At 49.4% G+C, this 22,969-nt stretch overlaps 1 protein-coding gene and 1 long non-coding RNA gene across 5 annotated transcripts in view; both read right to left on the bottom strand.

Moving 5' to 3' along the window:
• The window catches only part of LOC118015280, a 9,938-nt gene extending 8,640 nt beyond the window's left edge, over nt 1–1,298 (bottom strand). Inside the window, exon 1 of one of the 2 annotated variants that reach the window (XR_004680601.1) lies at nt 994–1,298. This is a non-coding gene — a long non-coding RNA (uncharacterized LOC118015280). Of the gene's footprint in view, nt 1–315; nt 592–993 lie in introns of those variants that run through there. The other variant, XR_004680602.1, reaches the window with a different exon arrangement.
• A 7,884-nt stretch (nt 1,299–9,182) lies between these two features.
• On the bottom strand, nt 9,183–21,310 carry ZNF623 (zinc finger protein 623). 3 transcript variants are annotated; one of them, XM_035012085.1, is made up of 2 exons: nt 21,251–21,310; nt 9,183–13,007 (listed from the first exon to the last, which is right to left on the bottom strand). In XM_035012085.1, the coding sequence occupies exon 2, from the start codon at nt 12,941–12,943 to the stop codon at nt 11,432–11,434; it is 1,512 nt and encodes a 503-aa protein (XP_034867976.1). In that variant the 5' UTR covers nt 12,944–13,007; nt 21,251–21,310; the 3' UTR covers nt 9,183–11,431. The 3 variants fall into 3 exon arrangements, with proteins under 3 accessions (XP_034867976.1, XP_034867978.1, XP_034867977.1); XM_035012087.1 differs by lacking the exon at nt 21,251–21,310 and adding an exon at nt 14,313–15,236; XM_035012086.1 differs by lacking the exon at nt 21,251–21,310 and adding an exon at nt 13,163–13,690.
• Between the last annotated feature and the right edge of the window lie 1,659 nt (nt 21,311–22,969).

Below are 22,969 nucleotides of genomic sequence, written 5' to 3'. Positions count from 1 at the left end.
GGAGCTGAGCCGGCGACACCCGGTGCCCCGACCGCAGCGGGGAGGGACAGCAGCCTGCGGCCAGAGCACGCCCGCCGTCCCGGCCGTGGTTTCCCGGGCCGTGCAGTACGGACCGACACAGGAGGATACGGGGATGAGCTACATCTTGGAAAGGTCCCCCTGCGGAGCACAGGTCAGCAGCAGCCGACCGGGAACGGAAGAGGCAGGCGGCCGGGCGACCCCAGGCGGGCCGCGGGGCGGGGAGGCGGGGGCGCTTTGCGGAGCGCAGACGCGCGCCGGTGGGTGACGCAGCGCGGGCCGAGGAGGGGCTCCCACCTGCGGACGCTCGCCTTCCCGGCGGGGCCGCGAGGGGGGCGCGGGGAGCGGGGCGCGGACACGCGGGTGCCTGGGACGCTGCGCCGGCAGCGGGGCAGCGTCTGGATCCCAGCGGGGCCGGGTGCCCGGGGAGAGGCCGGCGGGGCCCGCACGCGGCGGGCCTCACGGTCCGGACCTCCGAGGTCGGCCGCGCGAGCCTCCAGCGCAGCCACCGCCCCGGGGCCCCGGCCTCCACAAGCTTCCCCGACCGGAGCGCGTCTCCCGCCGCCGGGCGCGGGCGGGCGTCCGGGTGGTGCCGGCGGGCGGTCGGCTGGGCGCTGGGGAAGCTGGCTCGGCCCCGCCCGCCTCCCCGGGCCGCCCGCCCGCCGGCGGAGCCCCTGAGCGACCCGCCCCCTTCCGGCCTCGCCCACCCGCCCCCGCGCCCCACCGCTCGTCTCCAGTCCCCTCCCCAGGCGTGCGGGGCGCTGCGCGGACAGGAGGCCGGAAGGGCCACGGTGCCGCTTCCCGAGCCTTCCGTAGCGGGGGCCCCGTCCCTGCCCCAGGGGCGTGCTGTGTCCACCAGGCCCCCGCCGGAGCCCGCTGGCGCTCCCCCTCGCTGCCCCGTGCGCTGGTGACCGCTTCCCCGGGCCGCCGGGTCGCCAGCGCCGACCTGCCTGGCCAGCTGGGGTGCGCGCTCACCTTTATGGTTTCTTATTTGGGATTGTGGTAAAATGCACAAAACTCGGAATTTAGCGTCGTAATCATTCTTAAGGGCGCAGTAGTGCGCTAATGTTAAGTACACTCCCAGGGTCGCGCATAGAAGCTCCAGAGCCTGTCTTCTTTAATTTTAGGTAGGTCTTACGCCCAGCGTGGAGCTTGAACTCAGGGCCCTGGCACGAAGAGTTGTGTGCCCCACTGACTGAGCCAGCCAGGCGCCCCCAAGCTCCAAACTCTTGGTCTTGCCAAAGAGGAACTCTGTACCCGTAAAACCACCACTTCCACCCTCAGTGCCTGACGACCACATCCCACTTCCGGTCCTTGTAATTAAGTGCCTCAGAGTAAGTGGACTCAGGCAGTATTGGTCTCCCAGGGACAGGCTTCGTTCACTCGGCATAAGTCCTCACGTTTCCCTCATGTTGTAGCATCTGACAGGACTTTTCTGAGTAATATTCCATTGTATGGATAAACCACATTTTGTTTGCCCATTCATCTCTTGATGGACACTTGGATAGCTTCCACCTCTTGGCCGTGGTGCTGCTATGGCCATGTGCGTGCAAGGAGCTCTGCAAGACCCTGCTTTCACTTCTTTTGCGTATTTACCCACAAGTGGAATTGCTGGGTCAAACGGTAACTCCATTTTTAACCCTCTGATGACTGGTCATACTGCTTTCCAGCAGGGCTGTGGCACTTCACATTCCCACCAACACTTGTTGATTTTCACGGTAGCCATCCTAACAGGTGTGAAGTAGTATCTCATTGTCATTCGGATATGCATTTCCCTAGTGATTTAATGATACCAAGCATCTTCTCATGTGCTTATTGGCCACTCAGAGATCTTCTTTGGAGAAATGTTTATTGAAGTCCTTTGCCCATTTTGCAGTTCAGTTTTGTTGTTGCTGTTTTTAGGAGTCCTTTATATATTCCAGGCATTGGTCTTTAATTAGATAAGTGATTTGCAAGTATCTTCCTCCCATTCTGTGGGTTGCCTTTTTATCTGTTGATAGTGTCCTTGAGGCACAAGTTTTTAATTTTGATGAAGTGACAGATCTATTTCTGCCTTTGTTGCCTGTTTGATAACAGGCAACATATCCAAGAAATCATCACCAGATCCAACGTCGTGAAGGTTCTCCCCTGCATTTTCTCCTAGGAGTTTTATGGCTTTAGCTATTAAGGTTAAGTCTCTGATTCACTTGCAGTTAATTTTTATATATGGTGTCAGGTAAGCACGCAATGTCCCTTCTTTTGAACACAGGTGTCCAGTTTTCCCAGCATCCTTTGTTGAAAAGACTGTCCTTTCCCCACTGAATGTTCTTGGCACCACTGGTAAAAATCGTCTGACTATATACAAAACAGTTTATTTCTGGGCTTTACTCTATTCCAATGGTCTGTATGTCTGTCTTTATGCTAGTTACCTACCGCCAGATTTTATACCCTTGGAAGCCGGAGATCTGGCCCCAACAGATTGAGTCCATATTACTGCATGATTCCATTTATATAACATTGTTGATATGACAAAATTATAGAAGCAGAGAAAACATTAATGGTTGCTAGCTGAGAAGGAGGGGTTTTAGGCAGAAGGGAAGTATGGCTATAAAAGGGTAGTGAGAGATCTTCTGGTAAGCAAATCTTCTGTATCTTGATACCAGTGTCAGTCTCCTGGTTGTAATGTTGTACTGCAGGCTTCAAGATGCTGCCTTTGGCGTAAGTAGGGTAAACAGAACACAGACACTCTATATCATACCTTACACATGCATATAAAGCTCTAATTATCTCAAAAAGTTTAAGAATAAAAACGTGACTGTGGAGGATGCCTGAACTAATTAAATCAGCTGTGTTCCAGTAGGGTTACCCCAGGGACTGTTAAAACTCTCCAGGGAGGGACGCCTGGGTGGCTCAGTTGGTTAAGTGTCTGCCTTTGGCTCAGGTCATCATATTGGAGTCCTGGGATCAAGCCCTGCTCAGGCTACCTGCTCAGCAAGGAGCCTGCTTCTCCCTCTCCCTCTGCTGCTCCCCTTCTGCTTGTGTTCTCTCTCTGTCAAATAAATAAAGTCTTAAACAACAACAACAACAACAACAAAACCTCTCCAGGTGATGCTGAACCATACCCAGGGCTGATCTTGTTGCTTCTGGGGCCTCCACCTGGTTCCCTCTGCATAGAGCACAACTGTGGCTATCCTGGTACTTGTCAAAGGTTGGGGAGCTGGGGAGACCTAGCACACTACGTGAACCCCTCCTAAAGACCAAGTGGGAGTTGGAGACCCCAAGAGGGATGACCTAGGGGGATAACGCCATTCCAGGAAGAGCTAGAAGGGTGTGCAGACCCCACACAGGAAGTCCAGTGACCTGGTTCATGGACGGGAAGACCTTACCCAGGAAGGCACGTGCTCTGGCACGTGGCTTTGGCTCATTCCCTTGGTGAGGGGATGGTGGCATGGGGAATAACTGGGATCCCAGCAGTCCAGTGCAGTGGGAGACCTCTTAGCCCAAGTCCTGATCAAATGTCCTTATACCCCCGGGGTCTGCGGACACCCAGCCCTGAGCCCTCTTGCCTTACCTGGGACTATGCTCCACCTAGCTTCCTTCTCCTGCTACTGCCCCAGCAACTTGGTTGACAGCACATGCTGCACACCAGGGTACTCCCCACACCCCAAAGCAGGCCAAGACTTGGTCCCTGTAACACCCAGCCCCACCCGTCACCATTCAGAAACTGTAATGGACGGGCACCTGGCAGGCTCAGCTGGAGGAGCAGGAGCATGTGACGCTTGATCTCAGGATTGTGAGTTCAAGCCCCACGTTGGGAGTACAGATTACTTAAAAACTGAATCTTAAGGGCGCCTGGGTGGCTCAGTTGGTTAAGCAACTGCCTTTGGCTCAGGTCATGATCCTGGAGTCCCGGGATCAAGTCCCGCATCGGGCTCCCTGCTCAGCAGGGAGTCTGCTTCTCCCTCTGACCCTCCTCCCTCTCATGCTCTCTGTATCTCATTCTCTCTGTCTCAAATAAATAAATAAAATCTTTAAAAAAAAAACAAACTGAATCTTAAAAAAAAGAGAGAGAGAGAAAGCCATAATGGAAAAGATTCCAAATTTGATGAAAATAATAAATCCAAAACCAATAAACAAATACAAAGCCAATAAACCCCGATCAGGATGAAAACAAAAACTTACCAACGCACATCATAACCAAATGGCTGAAAGCCACTGATAAAATCTTAGAAGCACCTAGAGGAGAAAAAGACATGAACAAGAAACAAAGGCAGAGATGACTGCAAAATTTTCATCAGAAATAATGCGAGCCTGAAGACGATGGAAGAACATCTTCAAAGTAATGAAAGAAAACCCGTCACCCTAAAACTTTATATCCAGCAAAAGTATCCCTCAAAACTGAAGACAAAATACAGATATTTTCAGCAGACCAGAGCTGAAACTTTCCTTGGGGTACCTGCAATAAAATAAATGATAAAGCACATTATTCAGGTCGCAGGAAGCAAAATGTAAGCTTGGGCCAGAAATAGTAAATATGTGGGTAAATGTAAAAGCCTCTTTCTTCTAATGTTAAAATTTCATTAAAAGATAACTGTTTAGGGGCGCCTGGGTGGCTCAGTGGGTTGGGTATCTGCCTTCAGCTCAGGTCATGATCCCAGGGTCCTAGGATGGAGCCCTATGTTCTGCTCCCTGCTCAGCAGGGAGGCTGCTTCTCCCTCTGCCTCTGCCCCCCCACCCCGCTTATTCGACCATGCACTCTCTCTCTCAAGTAAATAAATAAAATCTTTAAAATAAAAAAAGTAACTGTTTAAAGTAAAAATAATTATGGTATGGCCATTAGAACATATTTAACAGTAAAAATGCACAACAAAGGACACAGAAAGGATGGGCAGGGGACATGAAAGAATACTGCAAATTTCTTACATTGTATGTGAAAGGAGACTAGGACATATACACACTATAAAATGGAAAGCAACAGACTAAACAAATAGATACAGCAAATAGGAAAATAGGGGAGATAAAATGAAGTACCAAAAACTACTGAACCCAAAAGAAGTCAGGAAAATGGGGATAAAGAACAGATGACCAACAGAAAACAGCAGGATGGGAGTTCTAAAATCAGCCATACAGGGACGCGTGGGTGGTTCAGTCAGTTAAGCTTCTGCCTTTGGCTCAGGTCATGATCCCAGTGTCCTGGGATGGAGCCCCATGTCAGCCTCTCCGCTCGGTCGGGAGCCTGCCTTTCCCTCTGTCTCTGTAGCTCCCTCTCTTTGTGCTTGCTCTCTCTCCCAATCAAAAAAATCTTTTAAAAAATAAATAAAATCAGCCATATCAATATTGAAAGTAAACAGATGAAGTTCACCAGTTAAAATACTACTTACCATACTGGATGAAAAAGTAAGACCCAGCTGTAAGCTGTCTCCAAGAAATACACTTTAAATATACTGACATACATAGGTTAAAAAAAAAAAAAAAAAGAACAATTATACCCTGGAAGCACTAATCATAAACCCGAAACATACGCATTATATATCAGACACAGTGGATTTTGGGTTTAAAAAAAAATACCAGAGATAAACATAGGGTCATCAAAAAACCAACAATTTTAAGTACTTATGTACCCAAAACCAGAGCTGCAAAGCACATAAAAGTTGACAACATTGAAGGAGAAAAAGACAAACCCACAATTATAACTAGTGAGTTCAACACTCCTTTCTCAATGACCGGAAAGTAGAAAGAAAATCAGGAAAGAAAGAGGAAACTTGAACAAGCAAACCAGATAATGTGACCTAAGTGCCATGTGTGGAATACTCATATCCAAACAATCGCATAACACAAATGCTTTTCAAGGGCACATGGAACATTCACCAAGATAAGCCATCATTTGGGCCATAAAACAAGTCCTGAATTTAAAAATGTTAATATACTGAGTATGTTGTCCGATTACATAATAGAATTAAATTAGGGGGGCGCCTGGGTCGCTCAGTTGGTTAAGCAACTGCCTTCGGCTCAGGTCATGATCCTGGAGTCCCTGGATCGAGTCCCGCATCGGGCTCCCTGCTTGGCAGGGAGTCTGCTTCTCCCTCTGACCCTCCCCCCTCTCATGTGCTCTCTCTCTCTCAAATAAATAAATAAAATCTTAAAAAAAAAAAAAAAGAATTAAATTAGGAATTAGTAATAAAAATATATTTGAAAAATGCCCCAAGTATTTGGAAATTAAACAGACTTCTATATAAGTCATAGTCAAAATCACAAGAAATCAGAAAATACTTTTTCAGGGGCACCTGGGTGGCTCAGTCAGTTAAGTGCCTGACTCTTGATTTCAGCTCAGGTCATGATCTCAGGGTTGTGAGATTGAGCCCTGCAACAAGCTCTGCCTGGGTGTGGAGCCTGCTAAAATTCTCTCTCTCCCTCTGTCCCTCCCCACCCCCACCCCCCACTGCATGCTCTCTCTTCCATAAGAAAGAAACGAAGAAAGAAATCAGAAAATACCTTTTCCTGAATGATTATGAAAACAACATATAAAAAATTATGGAATGCAGCTAATGTAGTGCTACAAGGAATTAAAAGCTTTTAAGTGTTTATATGAGAAAAGAAAAACAGCCTAAAACTAATGATATAAGCTGCCACTTGAATAAGCGAGAAAAGGAAAGGGGAAATTAGCTCCAAGTGGAGGGAAAAAAATAAAATGATTGTTTCAATGAAATAGAAAATGGACAAATAGAGAAAAATCAAGGAAAATGAAAGCTACTTCTTTATTTTTTTTTTCAAGATTTTATTTGTCAGAGAGAGAGACAGCACAAGCAGGGGGAGCAGAGGAAGGAGAGGGAGAAGCAGACTCCCCGCCAAGCAAGGAGCCCGATGCAGGACTCGATCTCAGGACCCTGGGGTCATGACCTGAGCCGAAGGCAGACGCTTAACCGACTGAGCCACCCAGGCGTCCCAAGCTACTTCTTTAGAAGCAGCAATCACATTGGTAAATCTCTGGTTAGACTGATGAAAGAACAGAAGGAAGACAGAGATCACCAATACCAGGAAGAGGGAAATTCATTTAAAATATAACTAATTAAAACAGAATGTAAAATAGCACAAAATATAAAAATGGAATGTTTTGAACTTTATGCCAATAGCTTATTAGATAAAATAAGTAATTCCTTGAAAGATAAGCATGTTACCAAAGTTACCAAAATTGGCACAAGAATGGAAGAATCTGGTGTTATCTATTAGAAAAATTGAATTTGTAATTTTCTAACAAAGAAATCCCCAGGGTTTCACCAGTGAAATTTATCAAACATTTAAAGAAGAAATAATAGGGGCGACTGGGTGGCTCAGTAGTTAAGCGTCTGCCTTCAGCCCGGGTCATGGTCCCGGGGTCCTGGGATCGAGCCCCGCATTGGGCTCTCTGCTTGGCAGGAAGCCTGCTTCTCCCTCTCCCACTCCCCCTGCTTGTGTTCCCTCTCTTGCGGTGTCTCCGTCAAATAAAATAATATCTTTTTTTTTTTTAAGATTTTATTTATTTATTTGACAGAGAGAGAGAGAGCACAAGTGGGCAGAGTGGCAGGCAGAGGAGAGGGAGAAGCAGGCTCTCTGGTGAGCAGGGAGCCCGATGCGGGGTTTGATCCCAGGACACTGGGATCATGACCTGAGCCGAAGGCAGCTGCTTAACCAACTGAGCCCCCCAGGCACCCCAAAATAAAATCTTTTTAAAAAAATTAAAAAAATAAGGAGGAAATAATATTATTACACAAACAACTTCAGAAAAAAGATGTGGGCAGACCAAGTCTATATAAATTAGAAAGGAAAAAGTAAAATTCTTTGACTATCTGCCTAGGAAATGCTAAAGAATCTGGAAATACAGGGGCACCTGGGTGGCTCAGTCTGTTAAGCGTCTGGCTCTTGATTTCGGCTCAGGTCATGACCTGAGTGTCGTGGGTTCAAGCCCTGTGTCAGGCTCCACAGTCAGCAGGGAGTCTGCTTAAGATTCTCTCCAGGGGCGCCTGTGGGGCTCGGCTGGTTAAGTGTCTGTCTTTGGCTCAGGATATGGTCCCGGGATCCTGGGATCCAGCCCCAAGTAGGGCTCCCTGCTCAGCGGGGAGTCTGCTCCTCCCTATCCCTCTGCTTGAGCTCGCTCTCTCTCTCATAAATAAAATTAAAAAAAAAAAGATTCTCTCTCCCTCTGCCCTTCCCCTCACTTACATTCTTTAAATAAATCTAAAAAAAAAAAAAAAAAGAATCTAGAAATTCTAAAGATTAGTGGAACTAATAAGTGAATCCATCTAGGTTGCAGGATACAAGGTCAACAAGCCAAAATCAAATGTTTTCTACACACTAGCAGTAACAATTGGAAAACAGCTTTTTAAAAATCTAGACATAATTCAAGAAGTAAAAACTATAAAAATTTTTGTGGACTTAAAAATGTTTTTAAATCTTACCTTCAAAAGATACCATTAAGAAAACAGAGATTCTCTCCCTCTCCCACTGCCCCTCCCCCCTAAAAGAAAATGAAAAAGGAAGCCAAAGACTAAAAGTATTCATAATGAAAACATATTTGGAAAGAGACTTTCATCTATGAAATAGAAGAGTCTTACAAGTCAGTAATAAGAAGACAAACCACCACATGGGGCACCTGGGTGGTCAGTCAAGTTAAGTGTCTGCCTTTGGTTCAGGTCATGATCCCAGGGTCCTGGGATCGAGCCTGCATCGGGCTCCTTGCTCAGCAGGGAGACTGTTTCTCCCTGTCCCTCTGCTGGCCACTCCCCCCTGCTTGAGCTCTCTGTCAAATAAATAAAATCTTAAAAAGAAAAAAAAAAAAAAAAGACAAACCACCCAATTTAAAAGTGGGCAGGAGATGTAAAGACACATCACAAAAGATGAGGCAAAATGGCAATATGCACATGAGAAGGTGCTCAACACCATCACTGAGCAGACAAATACAAATTAGAAACACACAGAGACACCATCACACCTAACTAGGGTGGATTACATTTCAGACAAGTTACAATATCAAGCGTTGGCAAGGGATGTGCAGCAACAGGAACAGATATATTGTGGGAGGAGTGTAAAATGGTACAACCACTACAGAGAATTTTTGGCAATTTCTTATAAAGTTAAAAACACACTTATAACCCAGAAATTAAATTCCTATGCATTAACCCAAGTGAAATAAAGAGGCATGTCCAAATAAATACTTTTACACAAATGCTCATAGCAGTTTTATTCATAAAAGCCAAATCTGGAAACCCAAATTTCTATCAACAGGTGGATGATTAACAAAGGTTTGTCCATACAATGGAACACTACTCAGCAGAGAGATACCCAAACACATAACTACTTGGTTGAGTCTTTAAAACATGCCAAAGCAAAAGAAGTCAAGACACACAGAATTACATACTGTATGGGTCCATTTATGTGATGCCCCACAAGCAAAACTAATCTACACTGACCCAAAGCAGGTACTTGGGACTAGGGTGGGATTAACTGGGAAAGGGCAAAAGGAACATGTTTGGGTGATAAGAATGTTATTTTTCTTTATTCTAATGGTGGTTACACAGGTATATGGTTTCTCAAAGCTCTGTACACTTTAAATAGGTGTTTTACTGTATGGAAACTGGACGTCACCAAAGTTGATTGAAATGGTCTGGTAATATCTCTTCTGCACCATTTGAAACATCTCTAGTAATGAGGAATTTTCCAGAAAATGTAGTACTGTATGCCCCTCTTTATCACTTACCCCCTGAAGGCTAGTGTTGCTGGAATTTAAGAACTCAGAATATGCCCTCACAGGCAAAAAAACTGGTTCATGTCATTTCAAAACTGGTTGTTTTGGTTAATGTTCAGAGAAAAGAAAATCAGAGGCAGCAGCTGAAAGTTGGGTAGACCATTATGTACTGTGTATTACAGCTCCCCAAAGAGGTGTCTGCTGTACCTTATCTGCAGATTCCTCTCCCAGGTCATCCTCTTCTCTAGCTGCCATGGCTCTTTCTCAGTTCTGGGGTCACCTCTTCTGTGAAGCCGGCCCAGATCCTCCACACCAAATTAGTCCCCTCCTTACCTATGCTCCTACACAATGTGGAACTTCTTCAGCACTTAGCTCTGTGCAGTGAACTTTGTCTTCTCCATCAGACCCAAAAATTTCATCTGTTTCCTAAGTGTTCAGCCCTGGTCCTTCTAGATCAATACATATTCAGATAAATGACAAAGTGAGCCAGAAAGCGGGGAAAGTGACCAGAAGAGGTCAATCATGGAACTGCTGAGACAGAAAACCTTGAGCAGTGCACTGGGACTGTGTGCCCCTTGAGTGGATTAGAAAGATATGCAGGCGACCAGGTGAAGGCAACACTCCCCAAAAGCAAGTAGACGGTCATGGGTGAACTCTAAAGGCATAAATACGAGGCGTGCTAGTCTTCCACTAGCTACTGCTTACAACTTCTGAGTTACATATAGGCAGAAGACATCAACAGGGCTGAGAGAAGATATTTCCAGTAGACCAGTAAATTATACTGTTAGAAAACAACAAAATCCAAAAATTTAAACTACAGCAGTACAAAGCAAGAGAAGAGCCAATTACACACAGATTTGGGTGTGCTTTTTATTGCCTTGCACTAGGTACCAGGGACACATAATCAACTGTGACCATGTCCTGAAGGAATTAGTAGTGTAATAATGAAAGAGATGGTAAATAAAAACATAATTTTGATATACCGAAGTGAGTGCAGTAACAGAAGTGCTCATAGCAACACAAGCACAGAGGGGTAACTGGTTGAGCCTGACATGATGCCTGAGATGGGTCTTGACTCCTGATGAGGAATTATCCAGGTGTGGAGTGGAGAGCATTCAAACAAGGACAAAGAGAAGGATGCAGGCGCAGCTTGGGTTAAGTGGGAATGTCAAGCAGTTAGTGTTGCTGCAGCGCCAGCCACGTGGCAGGAGATTAAGCAGTGGGAGATGAAACGCCAGGAAGCAAAAGGCCTTAGAAAGCAGGACCGGGAGCTTGGAAATTATCCTAAGGACAATCGGGAACCAACTTGTGGTTTTAAATAACAAAGGTCTTTCTCCAACTTGCCTTTTTGATAGCTCAAAACTTACCACGTGATATTCTTTTTTTAAGTATTAAGACACATAGTTCTGCTTTAAAAAGGATTTTTAACTTGGGTGAATTGTAATTGTGCAATAACATATAGAAAGCTTGAGACCTAGCCCATCCCCCAGCATTGTTCCAGCTCAAAGCCAGCTGTCCAGTCACGTGGCTCTCCTGATGTCACATGTTTGTAGTGGAGGACAGCACCCCAGTGCTGCTGCACAGGGGTGGGTGACAGCCCACTCTGAAAGCAGCCCTGCCTAGGACTTTGGAAAACGCTGACACCTCCAAAATCATGAGTTAGGACTCATTCCACTCCCTCCTAAATATCACTCACTGAGTTGGAGAGTCGTTATTTTATAAGTTATCTATATGTTCCCCCTGACCTGCAGACTTCTCACCCAAATGTATGGTGGTCTTACTCAAAGGAAGTCCTTCTTGGTGAACACCTTGATTATTTTTAAAGTTTGGGGTTGAGTTGAAGTCTTTCCCATACTGACTACATTCATAGAGTTTCTCTTCAGTATGAATTTTCTGGTGTTGAAGGAAGTTTGACCTCTGAATAAAGCCTTTCCCACAGTAACTACATACATAAGGCTTTTCTCCGGTATGAATAATCTGATGTAGAAGCAGCTTGGAACTCTGAATGAAAGCTTTCCCACAGTCCTTACATTCAAAAGGCCTATCCCCAGTGTGGATTTTCTGATGTTCAGTGAGATGGGCTTTCTGGAGAAAAGCTTTCCCACATTCCTTACATTCATACACTCTCTCTCCAGTGTGGATTTTCTGGTGTCGAATAAGGTACGAACTCAAAAAGAAAGCTTTCCCACATTCGTTACATTCATAGAGTTTCTCTCCAGTGTGAATTCTCTGATGCTGGGTAAAGTTTGATGTCTGGCTGAAGCGCTTCCCACACTCATTGCACACATAAGGCCTTTCCCCAGTATGGATCCTCTGATGTTGAATAAGCTTTGAACTCCGAATAAAGGCTTTCCCACATTCATTACATTCAAAGGGCCTCTCTCCAGTGTGAATTCTCTGATGTTCAATGAGGTCTGAGCGATGACGGAAGGCCTTCCCACACTCCTTACATTCATACTGTTTCACTTCTGTGTGGATCTGATAATGTCGAATAAGGCTTGAGCTCCTAATGAAGGATTTTCCACACTCATTACACTCATAAGGTCTTTCTCCTGTGTGAATTCTCTGATGGCGAATAAGCAAGGAGCTCTGGCTGAAGCCTTTCCCACACTCCTTGCATTCGAAAGGCCTCTCCCGGGTATGAATTCGCTGGTGCCGAACCAGGTCTGAGCTGTGATGGAAGGCTCTCCCACACTGCATGCATCGGAATGGCTTTCCTCCTGCGTGGGCTCTCTGGTGCTCAGCGAGGTCTGCATAGTGAATGAAGTCCTTTCCACACATGTTGCACACATAGAGTCTTTCTCCGGTGTGAGCTCTCTGATGCTCAGCAAGGTGGGAGCTCTGGCTGAAGCTTTTCCCACACTGCTCACATCTGTAAGGTTTCTCCCCAGCATGAGAAATCTGATGTCTAACTAGGTCCGAGTTAAATGTAAAGCTTTTGCCACAAATCTCACACTGGTGGGCTTCCCCTTCCACAAGCTCTCCCTGGAGGAGAAGGAGGTTTGAGCTCAGAACTGGGCTTTCTCCTGATTTACTGCCCACCCGAGCTGCCTCTCCTGCTTGGATCTTCCAATGGGTAACCGTCACCCCCCTGAAACTGCCCTCCTGAGGGGGGCAGCTCCGCAGGCTCTGCCCTTCTGGGTTTCCCAACAGCCCCACTAATCTGGGTTCAGGGAATGCCCCAGACTCAGAGGCAGGGGGCTCCATCACTGTGAGTGTTTCGGACATAGTCTTGGGCAGATTTCCATCCTCAGAAATTCAGGCTCCCGAGTCACCTTCTTGTCACAAGTTTCTAGGAAATAAAAGAGAATAATATCATCTTTTCCCTTTGTCAACAGACAGGAATCTGCTGGAGCAGGTGGGGGACAAAACACATCCAAAGAGTGGGAAAAAGGACTATTTTCTCTGCCCACGCTCTTTACCCCAGTGTGCATCTCAACCACCTACCTCAACCACTTTAGAAGGCTTCTCTGGGGCTCCACCTCCAACACCCAACTCCAGGGACAGAGTGGCTGGGTGGCAGATGGGGAAGGATGTAGCTTGGACTCTTAAAAAATTAAGACATATTTCCAAAGAAACACAAATGTTATGATCTTGCCACCTCTTCATTGTCCTCCTTTCCCTTTGTACCCAGCTTAGATCCCATGTTCTATGGTACTATGTTTATTTGGGGTTATATATTATAATCATGCTAACTCCCTCTGCCCTTCCTCTATCATCCCTGCATGGGAAAACCCAACTTGGGTTAAATTCCACTTGCTTCCCATTCTGTGTCTGTATCTATGCCAACTGAGCTCTCTCTACATTTACAAAGCCTTGATTAATGGGGCCCTGAGAGCCACTGGCAATGTCTACACTTTCCTCCTTCTCCTATAAGATCACCCCTGCTTTGTCCTCTCTTCTCAAATGCCCAATACTCCCTCTTCCTTCTCAGCTGATGCCCTTATCTCAATGAGAGAACAGAAGAAATGAGATGAGGGGCGCCTGGGTGGCTCAGTCATTAAGCGCCTGCCTTCGGCTCAGGTCATGATCCCAGAGTCCTGGGATGGAGCCCTGCATCGGGCTCCCTGCTCAGAGGAGAGCCTGCTTCTCTCTCTCCCACTCTCCCTGCTTGTGTTCCCTCTCTCGCTATCGCTCTCTGTCAAATAAATAATCTTAAAAAAAAAAAAATGAGATAAGAACGTCAAATTTCTCCTGCCCAATCTGCCAACCTACCTGTCCATACCCTCCCTCCTTACATGTGCTACACTGTCCTTGATCCAATCTAGGGTGAACACCTCCACCTGGGCACTAAAACCCACCCCTCTCATCCACTCAACGGCACCAAGCCTTCTCTGTACAAGTCTAGAGCTGGAATGTTCACAGCATTTATATCCACCAAAATAACCAACAGAGGGATGGGCAGATTGAAGAGTACTCTACCAGAAACTAATATGTAGCAATGAAGAATTGCTATACAAAGGCAAAGATGAATCTCACAGATGAAATGTTCAGCAGAAGCTAGGCACAAAAGAGTTCATATTGCATGATTCTGTTCACATCGAGTTAAAAAACAGACAAAAGCAATCCATGGTGGGAGAACTGAGACACTGCTGACCTTTAGGAGAAGATAAGTACTGGCAGGGAGTGCTGGTGATCTACAAGGCACTCTGAATCCCACTGGTGTGTCACTGTGGAAAAGCTCGTTCAGTCAGGGGTTATTTAACCTTACAGTTGCCAAGGTGCTATGCCCAGCTCCCCTGCTCAGAGTGATGCCTACCCCCACCCTCCACCCCACTGGGAACCACCTGTAGGCAGGACTCTGCCTTCCCCAAGGTCTGCCCCTCCCCCTGAATGCCCACTCTTGGCTGTCCATCACTGCAGGACAATGCACCACAAATACAGCAGCAGAAAACAGTACGTCTGTCATCTCACACCTCTCAAGGTGTAAAGAACAACCCAGTGTGACTGGGATCCCTGTTCAGGGTCACACAGGAGTCAGCCAGGCTAAGTTCACATCTGAAGTGCTGGGAAACCTGTTCCAAACTCATTCAGGTGTCAGTAGAAACCAGTTCCCTACAACCAGAGGACTGTCCCTGACTCCTTGCCAGCTGTCAGCTGCTCTCGGCTCCTAGGGACACCTTTATCACCAAGAACAGCACATAGAACACCTCTCTGACTTCTCTTCTGCCACCAGCTACAGAAAACTGCTCTCCAAGGGCATGCATGACTAGGTTGGCCCACCTAGGGCCTTGCCACCTTACGTCAGCTGATTTGGGACCTTAATTACATCTGCAAAATCCCTCCATGGTAGCTGTGAGGTGTGTGTACCTTAGGGGCCAGGAATCTTAGAGGGCCATCTCAGATGCCTACCATACCACAGCCAATGCCTGGTCAATCACAGGAGCCTAGAGTGCCCTGGGGGCAACTCAAGTGTTATCCCAACCCCAGAGCACCACTTCCAGGGAGCTCCATCCAAGATGACCCCAAACAGGGGCGCCTGGGTGGCTCAGTCAGTAAAGCATCTGCCTTCGGCTCAGGTCATGATCCCAGGGTCCTGGGATCGAGCCCCATGTCAGGCTCCCTGCTCAGCAGGGAGCCTCTTTCTCCCTCTCCCTCTGCCAAATAAATAAAATCTTAAAAAAAAAAAAAGACCCTAAACAATCACTTCTTGCCCCAAATCTGCACCAGTAGGAAACAGACCCTGCTGTGTACCCCATGAAGGGATGCCTTCCAGACGCATTTCCAATGTGGACATCAAGGACAAGAACCTGCCCCTAAGGGCAAAGCTGGGGGTGAGGTGAAGCAGCAACGGGAGCAGAAGCAGAGGGAGTAACCAGGTAACATGTGCTCTGTGGCCCTGCCAGGGCATCCTTTCAACACGTGTTTCTCTTTTATGTGAGCTAGAACTTGCATAAAGCACACATATCTTGATGAACTCCTTGTGACACCTATTTAACCACCGCCAAGCCCACACAGAACATTTCTGTCATCCAAAAGACTCCCCCTCCATGGGCAATCACCTCTTTTATTATAGAAGAATTCTGCCCATTAAAAAAATTTCAATTGGGGTGCCTCACCAGCTCAGTCAGCAGAGCATGTGACTCTTGATCTTGGGGTTGTGAATTCAAGCTCCATGCTAGGGGTACAGCTTACTTTAAAAAATAAATAAATAAATAAATAAGTTCATTTAAACAGAATTATACAACATGTTTCTGTGCCTGCATTTTATTCATCACGTACCCATTTTTTAAAAAAGGTTTTATTTGCGAGAAAGAGTGTGCGCGGGTGCACACAGGGGGAAAGGCTGAGGGGGAAGGGAGAGGAGGAATCCCAAGCAAACTCTGCGCTGAGCACAGAGCCTGACGCAGGGCCTGATCTCACAACCCTGAGATCATGACCTGAGCCAAAACCAAGAGTCAGACTCTTAATTATAACACATACCATAAAACTCACCATCTTAAAGTACACAGCTCAGTGTTTTTTGAATATTCCTAAATGCAAAACCATCACAACCATCCACTTGCAGAACATTTTCATCACTCCCCCAAATACGTATCTGCTTTAACTCAGTATTCTGCCTGGAAAGTCATCGACATTGCAGGCACCAGCAGCTCACTCTTTTCACGGATGCACAGCACACCACCGCAAGAATAGGTCACAATCTACTTCTCACTGACACCTGAGTTATCTGTGGTTTGCGGTGATGATTAAAGCTGCTGTCAACACTCCTGTACTTTGAGGGTCCTCATTTCTGCTGGGTGCATACCTGGGAGTGACTGCTGGGTCCCAGGTCCCGGGACTGCTCACTTGAGGGGTCACCTGGTCAAGACACTCTTGCAAATTGCACGGGGAGCCAGCGCAGCTGTGGAAGGCAATTCTTCCCCTTTTTGAGGGGGCGAGTCCATACAGTCATGCTGCCTTTGGCAGGTGATGGAGACAACCTTCAGGGTGGCCGGGGCTCGTGTGAGTTTAGAGTGTGACTGTGTGAAGCTGCACCTGGTGGGAAAAGGCACACCCCACCCTCTGGGCCAGAGGAAGTACGTGGTGTGGGACAAAGAGTGGCCGGTGGGGCAGACTGTGGCAGACCGAAGACTGCCCAGAACCTCTGCTCCCTCCGAGTGACAGAAATGCCACCTAAAATATGAGGAGGCATGTGGCCGCCCAGCAAATGACTACACCTCGTGGAGTCCCCTGAAGTTAGGCGTGACCCTGTGACTGAGATCCAGCCCATGAGCCGGGACTGCAAGGGATGTGTGCAGGGCCCCTACCTCCACATCCCTTCTCCCTCCCCACGGTGACACATGGATAAGGCAAGCAGCCAGGCTGCCAGACGGCCTTGACGGCCAGAGCCACCAGGTAGGCAAAGTGGAACAAGAAGTTAAAAACACTATTTTGAATCTCTGTCACAGCAACTTGAATAATGCTTAAGTAATACTAAGAAACAAGCGGATTACTCAGACCAAGGCTCCCAGTGATGAAAAAGAAACTGAACCCACACACCAATAACTGGCAATAAGGACAAGGAGCTGAGCACAAGTCCGTGGCAGGCATTTCTGTCCGGAAGAGATCTCCCTGGTAATTCATCTGCCAACACAGCCCCCTGGAGCAGCGACCCACTCAGTGGAGCGGTGATACGGCGCAGACGAGGCCTGCCTCCTGGCACTCACTGAGGATGTTTTTCAGAGTTAAAGGCTCAATAACTTGGCTTAAAAAAAATCTTTCTGCTGCTTATAAAAATTACTTCAGGTATTTTTTATTTTTTTAAAGATTTTATTTATTTATTTGAGAGAGAGAGAATGAGAGAGAGCACATGAGAGGGAGGAGGGGCAGAGGGAGAAGCAGACTCCCTGCCGAGCAGGGAGCCCGATGCGGGACTCGATCCCGGGACTCCAGGATCATGACCTGAGCCGAAGGCAGTCGCTTAACCAACTGAGCCACCCAGGCGCCCCATTTCAGTTATTTTTTCAAGCGATAAGGTAAATTATGCCAATTGAGAAAGCGAAAACAACAGAAAAACTGAAAAAAGAAAAATTATAAAATGACCTTTAACCCCACCACTAAGATTACCAGTGAACACTTTCCTCTGGTATCTTTTCTGCACTAGTATTTTTATGAAATCAGGACTATACCACTCAGTTTTACATCCTGTTTTACTTTTGTATCTTTTTAATCCTTAGCCATCACAAACATAAGATACACGTCATAAAAATATTTCAAATAATAAAGAAGTGTAGACAATACAGACAAAATTTAGATGATGAGAATCCCCACCAATTCAACACATTACCACTGTTAGCTGTTTTGGTAATACACATTCATTGACACTTTGCTTGAAGAAATACTTACAGAAACTTGATTTTCAAAAGTAAAAATGGGATCACACTACACTTATCCATCTGCAACCTTTCCCCCATTTATAAAATATCCTGGCATCCTCAAGTTCATCCACACAGATGTTAGCCTGGTTCTGTGACCGGCACAGGGAGTCACTGAACCCCTATCCGGATCAGACACCGGAAGGAACATTTGTCCCTGTGCCTCTGGTGTCACGGCAGGCATGTGCCCTGAGGTGCTCGGCCCACCTGCCTGACCCTTTCTCCTCCCCAGAGATGGAAGGAGTTAGCAGAATAAAAAGTCTGGGCAAGTAACAGGCAGGCAGCACACAACCTGCTGCACGGGGGTGCACACTCTGCTCGGCCCCTCCAAGCCACAGGTTCAGCGGAGTGGCCCCCGAGGGGCCCCAGCAACCAGCGCTTCCGGTGAGCAGACACCAGAGTCTGTCTGATGCTCTGACCCAGCCTTTGCCCAGAAGTGAGGTGGCAGTTTGGCCATTTGCCTCATCGGTTCAGAACTGAGGAGGAGAGGTGGGGTACAACTTATTAGGTCCCCTCAAACCCCACCAGGCACAGTGCTGAGCAACTGACTCACATTGTCTCACACACTGCTCTAAACCTTCTAAGGCAGGTGTTCCCTCCGTTATTTACTCTACAGATGAGAAAATGGAGACTAAGAGAGACAGACAATTGCCCTAAGGTCACTAAACTAGTAAGAAGCAGCACTAAGGTTCAAATCCAGGCCTACCTTCCTCCAGTGCCCACTTCCCCATCGTAGATTTTTTCCCTTCCCAAGTGTCACCTGTCACAGGATCATATGGGGTATTACAAAAGTAAGCTGATAGTTTAAGCCTCACTTTTCTTAATTAAAAAAGGAAGGGGGGTAGGATGTTGGGTTTTGCTTTGGAAGTAGTATCTTATGATTTTTATGTTTGAAAGGACTGTTGTACTCCTTGCAAGCAAACTTACATGTGTCTACAAGAAAATAGCTTTAAAAAGTATGTGTCTTTTAATGGTCTTCATAGTTTTCCCCTAACTTTAGAGAGTTATACCTGGCTTTGAATAAACATTTATCTGAAGATCAGCCATCTGTCAGTTTCTGCTTAGCTCCTTGTTTTTTGTGAATTCAAACAAAATTGAATTGATATTCTTTCATTTAAAGAAACCTGACTGAGGGGTGCCTGGGTGGCTCAGTCATTAAGCGTCTGCCTTGGGCTCAGGTCATGATCCCAGGGTCCTGGGATCGAGCCCCGCATCGGGCTCCCTGCTCCGCGGGAAGCCTGCTTCTCCCTCTCCCACTCCCCCTGCTTGTGTGTGTGTTCCCTCTCTCACTGTCTCTCACTCTGTCAAATAAATAAATAAAAATCTTAAAGAAAAAGAAAGAAAGACAGAAACCTGAATGAAATGAACAAAAGGAAGTAAAAATACACCAAGCCTGTGACCCCCACAACATACGGAGCTACCATGGCCTACCTTTCTGTTACAACACAGAGAATCTGCTGGATAAAATGAAACATGAAATTGTGCAAGTACACAGCTGATGCTGAGAGAGATGGGGCAATCCTCGGTGCTGGAAATGAAGTGGGATCTTAACCCGGAGTGGGACCCTGTGAACTTTGGGATGACAAGTGGGGGGTGTGCACGACATGGGCACTAGGAGCTTTTTCTCCCGAGCACTGGTAAAGGACTCACAGGCTGGCCTGAGTCCCTGTCTGTGGCTTACAGCCTTGAGGAAGCAGGAAGGTTGCTGAGCTTCACCCTTGGGAATAACAAGAGCAAAGGGCACCTGAGTGAAACACAAACCAGAGCTGCACGAGAATCTGCACCTGCTCCTGCCAGAGCAGGGATGAAGGGCACTGAGAACCTGGTGTGTGCCAGTCACCGGGCAAGGTGTCTCGTTTTCTCAGGTTCTCCTCACAACTATCCATGAGGTCCAGGGAGGTGACTTGCTTAAGGCCAAACCAACTACTAGCTGCTGTCTGCTCCCCATCCCACCCCACGGCACTTTGGTTCCTGCTCCCAAGGATACTGACGGCCTTCGCCTCTCCTGACAAGTCCAGTGTCCTTCCACCAGTCACCTTCCGAGACCCGAGGCTGCATGGACATGCCTGACAGCTCCTTGAACCACTTCAATGGCACCGCTGGGTTCGGGGTGGGAGGCTTCCCAGACCACCCCTCCCTCTGGCTCATGAGTGTTGTCTGGGCCTTCTCAGCTCTGGCCTCTCTCCACATCATCCCCAAGACCTTTCCGGGAGTCAGGAACCCATCGCCGTCCCTCCAAGAGAGGCTGGAGCCGTGTGTGCAGGCTGGTGAAAGAGCAGCAGTCCCTCCCCCCAGCCCCTCTCTCCACCTGCCCTAAGAGAGGCGCTGTGGATACCGCTGGCATTAGCATACTGTTAGAATGCTGTGTCTGTAACGCGGAGAAAGGCTCCATCTGTGCGGATAGGGAGCAAGGTACCACTGAAGCCTGGGGTTCACGGGCATCGCAGATCCTAGGTGGGCAGAAGGCAGTTATTCCCATCACCCGTCGGGACTGGGCCCCAGGGGAGAGACGTGCTGCAGGGTGGTGACGAGCACAAGCCTACAGACGAACGGCCCGAGCTCCAAGCCTGCCTCCACGAACCCTCCTGGGGAACCTCCAGCCGAAGATCCCGGCGCCATGACGTAACCGGTGTGAGGGGGCACCAGGCCCCCGACCTCGGCGGACGCATCCCCTGGGACTGACAAAGACTTCCAGGGGAACGGGAGCCTTAGGACAGCGCCACAGCGGCGCAGCCGGCCCCTCTCGCGCCCGAGAGTTCTTCAGGCCCAAGGCGTGCAGGGAAGTCTATCCCCCCAGTTCCTCCCCACCGCACCCGCACCGGGGCACCGGGGCGGCTCCGCCCCTCCTCCCGCGCCGGGGGCTTCAGACCCCGGCCCCGCTGCCGAGGCCGTCTGGAGCGCTCCCCCGGGCTCCAGAGAGAGCAGGCGGCCCGCAGCAAACAGCAGCACTGCCCGCGCCCGCACTCGTCACCTCGGCCCGCAGCCCAGCCCGGAGGGGCCGCGAGCACAGTGCGACGCCGGGCGCTGGAGCCAGGCGCTCCGCGGCGTGGGTGCGCGTCCCCGGGCGCCCCCCGGGGAGGGACGGTGCGGGGCAGGCCGCGCCCGCGACCCCCGCCCGCCCGCCCGCGCGACCCCGCCGCCCCGCCCGCCCGCCCGCGGCCGGGAACGGGCCACTCACCGGGACGCCCGCGGCGAAACGCCCGCCCGCCGACAAAGCCCGCACCGCCGCCCACACGCCGCGGCCGGAAGTCGGCCGAGGCCCCGCCCCGACAGCTTCCGGGGCCGCTCTAGGCGCCCCGGGCCGCCGGCCTCTCGGTGGTTCGGGCTTCCGCCGGCCGGGGTGCGGTGCCGCCGGTGCCCGAGCGGACGTGCGCGCGCGCGGTCTCGTCCCCCGGAGCTGCCGGTGCCGCCGGGCGGAGCTCGACGGGGCGGGTGGGGCCCCGGCCGGCGGAGGCTCTCTGAGCGGCTGGCGGGCCTGCGAGCCGCCCGGGGCCGCCCCTCCGCCGGGGAGCCGGCTCGGGGCCTCCTGTCCCCGCCGCTGGGGCGTTCCGTCCACAGCCCCGCGGGAGGCCCTCGCGCGCCGCGCTTTGCAGGAGGGGCCGAAGCAGCAGTCGGGGCTCGGAGGCGAGCTCGCACAGCTAGTGGGCGGCCAGCCGACCGCCCCTGGGGCCCCGCCCTCACCCTGGCCGTGCGGCTGGTCCCGGGGGGGCAGAAGAAGCCTCCGGAGACGGGCCCCCCGCGGCGGGGCGGCTCGGTCGGAACTCCCGCGCTCCCGGTCCGCACCTGCGGGCGATGCACGGGACCCTCTGGACGACTCCGGGCCCTGGCGGCCAAGGCAGAGCCATGGCAGGAGCGAGCAGGAGCGAGAGACCCCCGCCCCCGCCCCGGTCCTCGGGGCCGGCTCGGCGGCCCGCGCCACCCTCCCGGCTCCCGTGCGTGTGCGGCCACACTGGGCGTCGTTCCGTGCGTGCGTTTTAAGCCCCCAGGTGGCAGGTGTACCTATCCCCTCATTGTGCGGTTGGCTCTTTGTACTGAGCGTTGTTCCGAATCAGCCCGCGTTAACGCGCACACTTGGTCTGGTCCACCCACTCGAGCTGCGCTCTGTACCCCTCCTGATCAATGAACGTTGCGTTTGTTCCCCGCTTTTCTCTACTGCAAAGAATGCAAGAGAGCAGATCCTTGTACGGTTTTCCCACGTCCGAGCAAGGATTCCTCTAGGCGACGGGCCCAGAGACGGGATTAACTGTAAAGATTGTAGCTTAACATGTTGCCGGGTTTGCTTTTCAGCGACTGTCATAATTGATACCCCGGCTACGGTGGTGGCAGAGCTCGTTTCCCTGCATCTTCACCAGCACTTAGTGTCTGACTTTCTGAAATTTGCCAATCTAAGGGGTGAAGGGCAGTATCCTGTTCTTGTTATCGAATTCAGTGAGACGTCATTTACAAGCATGCAGGTTTTTGGGGTTTTTTTAAGATTTAGTTATTTGACAGAGATAGCAAGAGCAGGAATACAAGGGGGGGGGCGTGTAGGAGAGGGAGAAGCAGGCTTCCCGCTGAGCAGGGACCCCGATGCGGGGCTCCATCCCAGGACCCTGGGATCATGACCTGAGCCAAAGGCAGTCGCTTAAGGACTGAGCCACCCACGCGCCCCATATGCAGTTGTTTTTAATAAATACATGTGATAAGTAGTTTTGCCAAATGTATCCTCCTATGTGAGCTCTGCAATAAAACATCACCATCCTCCCCAAGTGGTCCCCTGGGCTCCTCCCCGACCCCTCCAGCTGCTTCAGTGAACAAACCTGATTTATAATCAGGCCAAACCTCCATATTTATTAGTCACTTGAACTGATGGACTCTGACTGAAATGACCTTGCCCCGTTTTCCACTGGGCTGGCTT

Source organism: Mirounga leonina, unplaced genomic scaffold, assembly GCF_011800145.1.
Source record: "Mirounga leonina isolate KUSES-001 unplaced genomic scaffold, KU_Mleo_1.0 Mir_165, whole genome shotgun sequence".
Classification (NCBI taxonomy): domain Eukaryota; kingdom Metazoa; phylum Chordata; class Mammalia; order Carnivora; family Phocidae; genus Mirounga; species Mirounga leonina.
The sequence above is the reverse complement of the archived record's forward strand: the minus strand, read 5'-3'. Positions and strand labels throughout refer to the sequence as shown.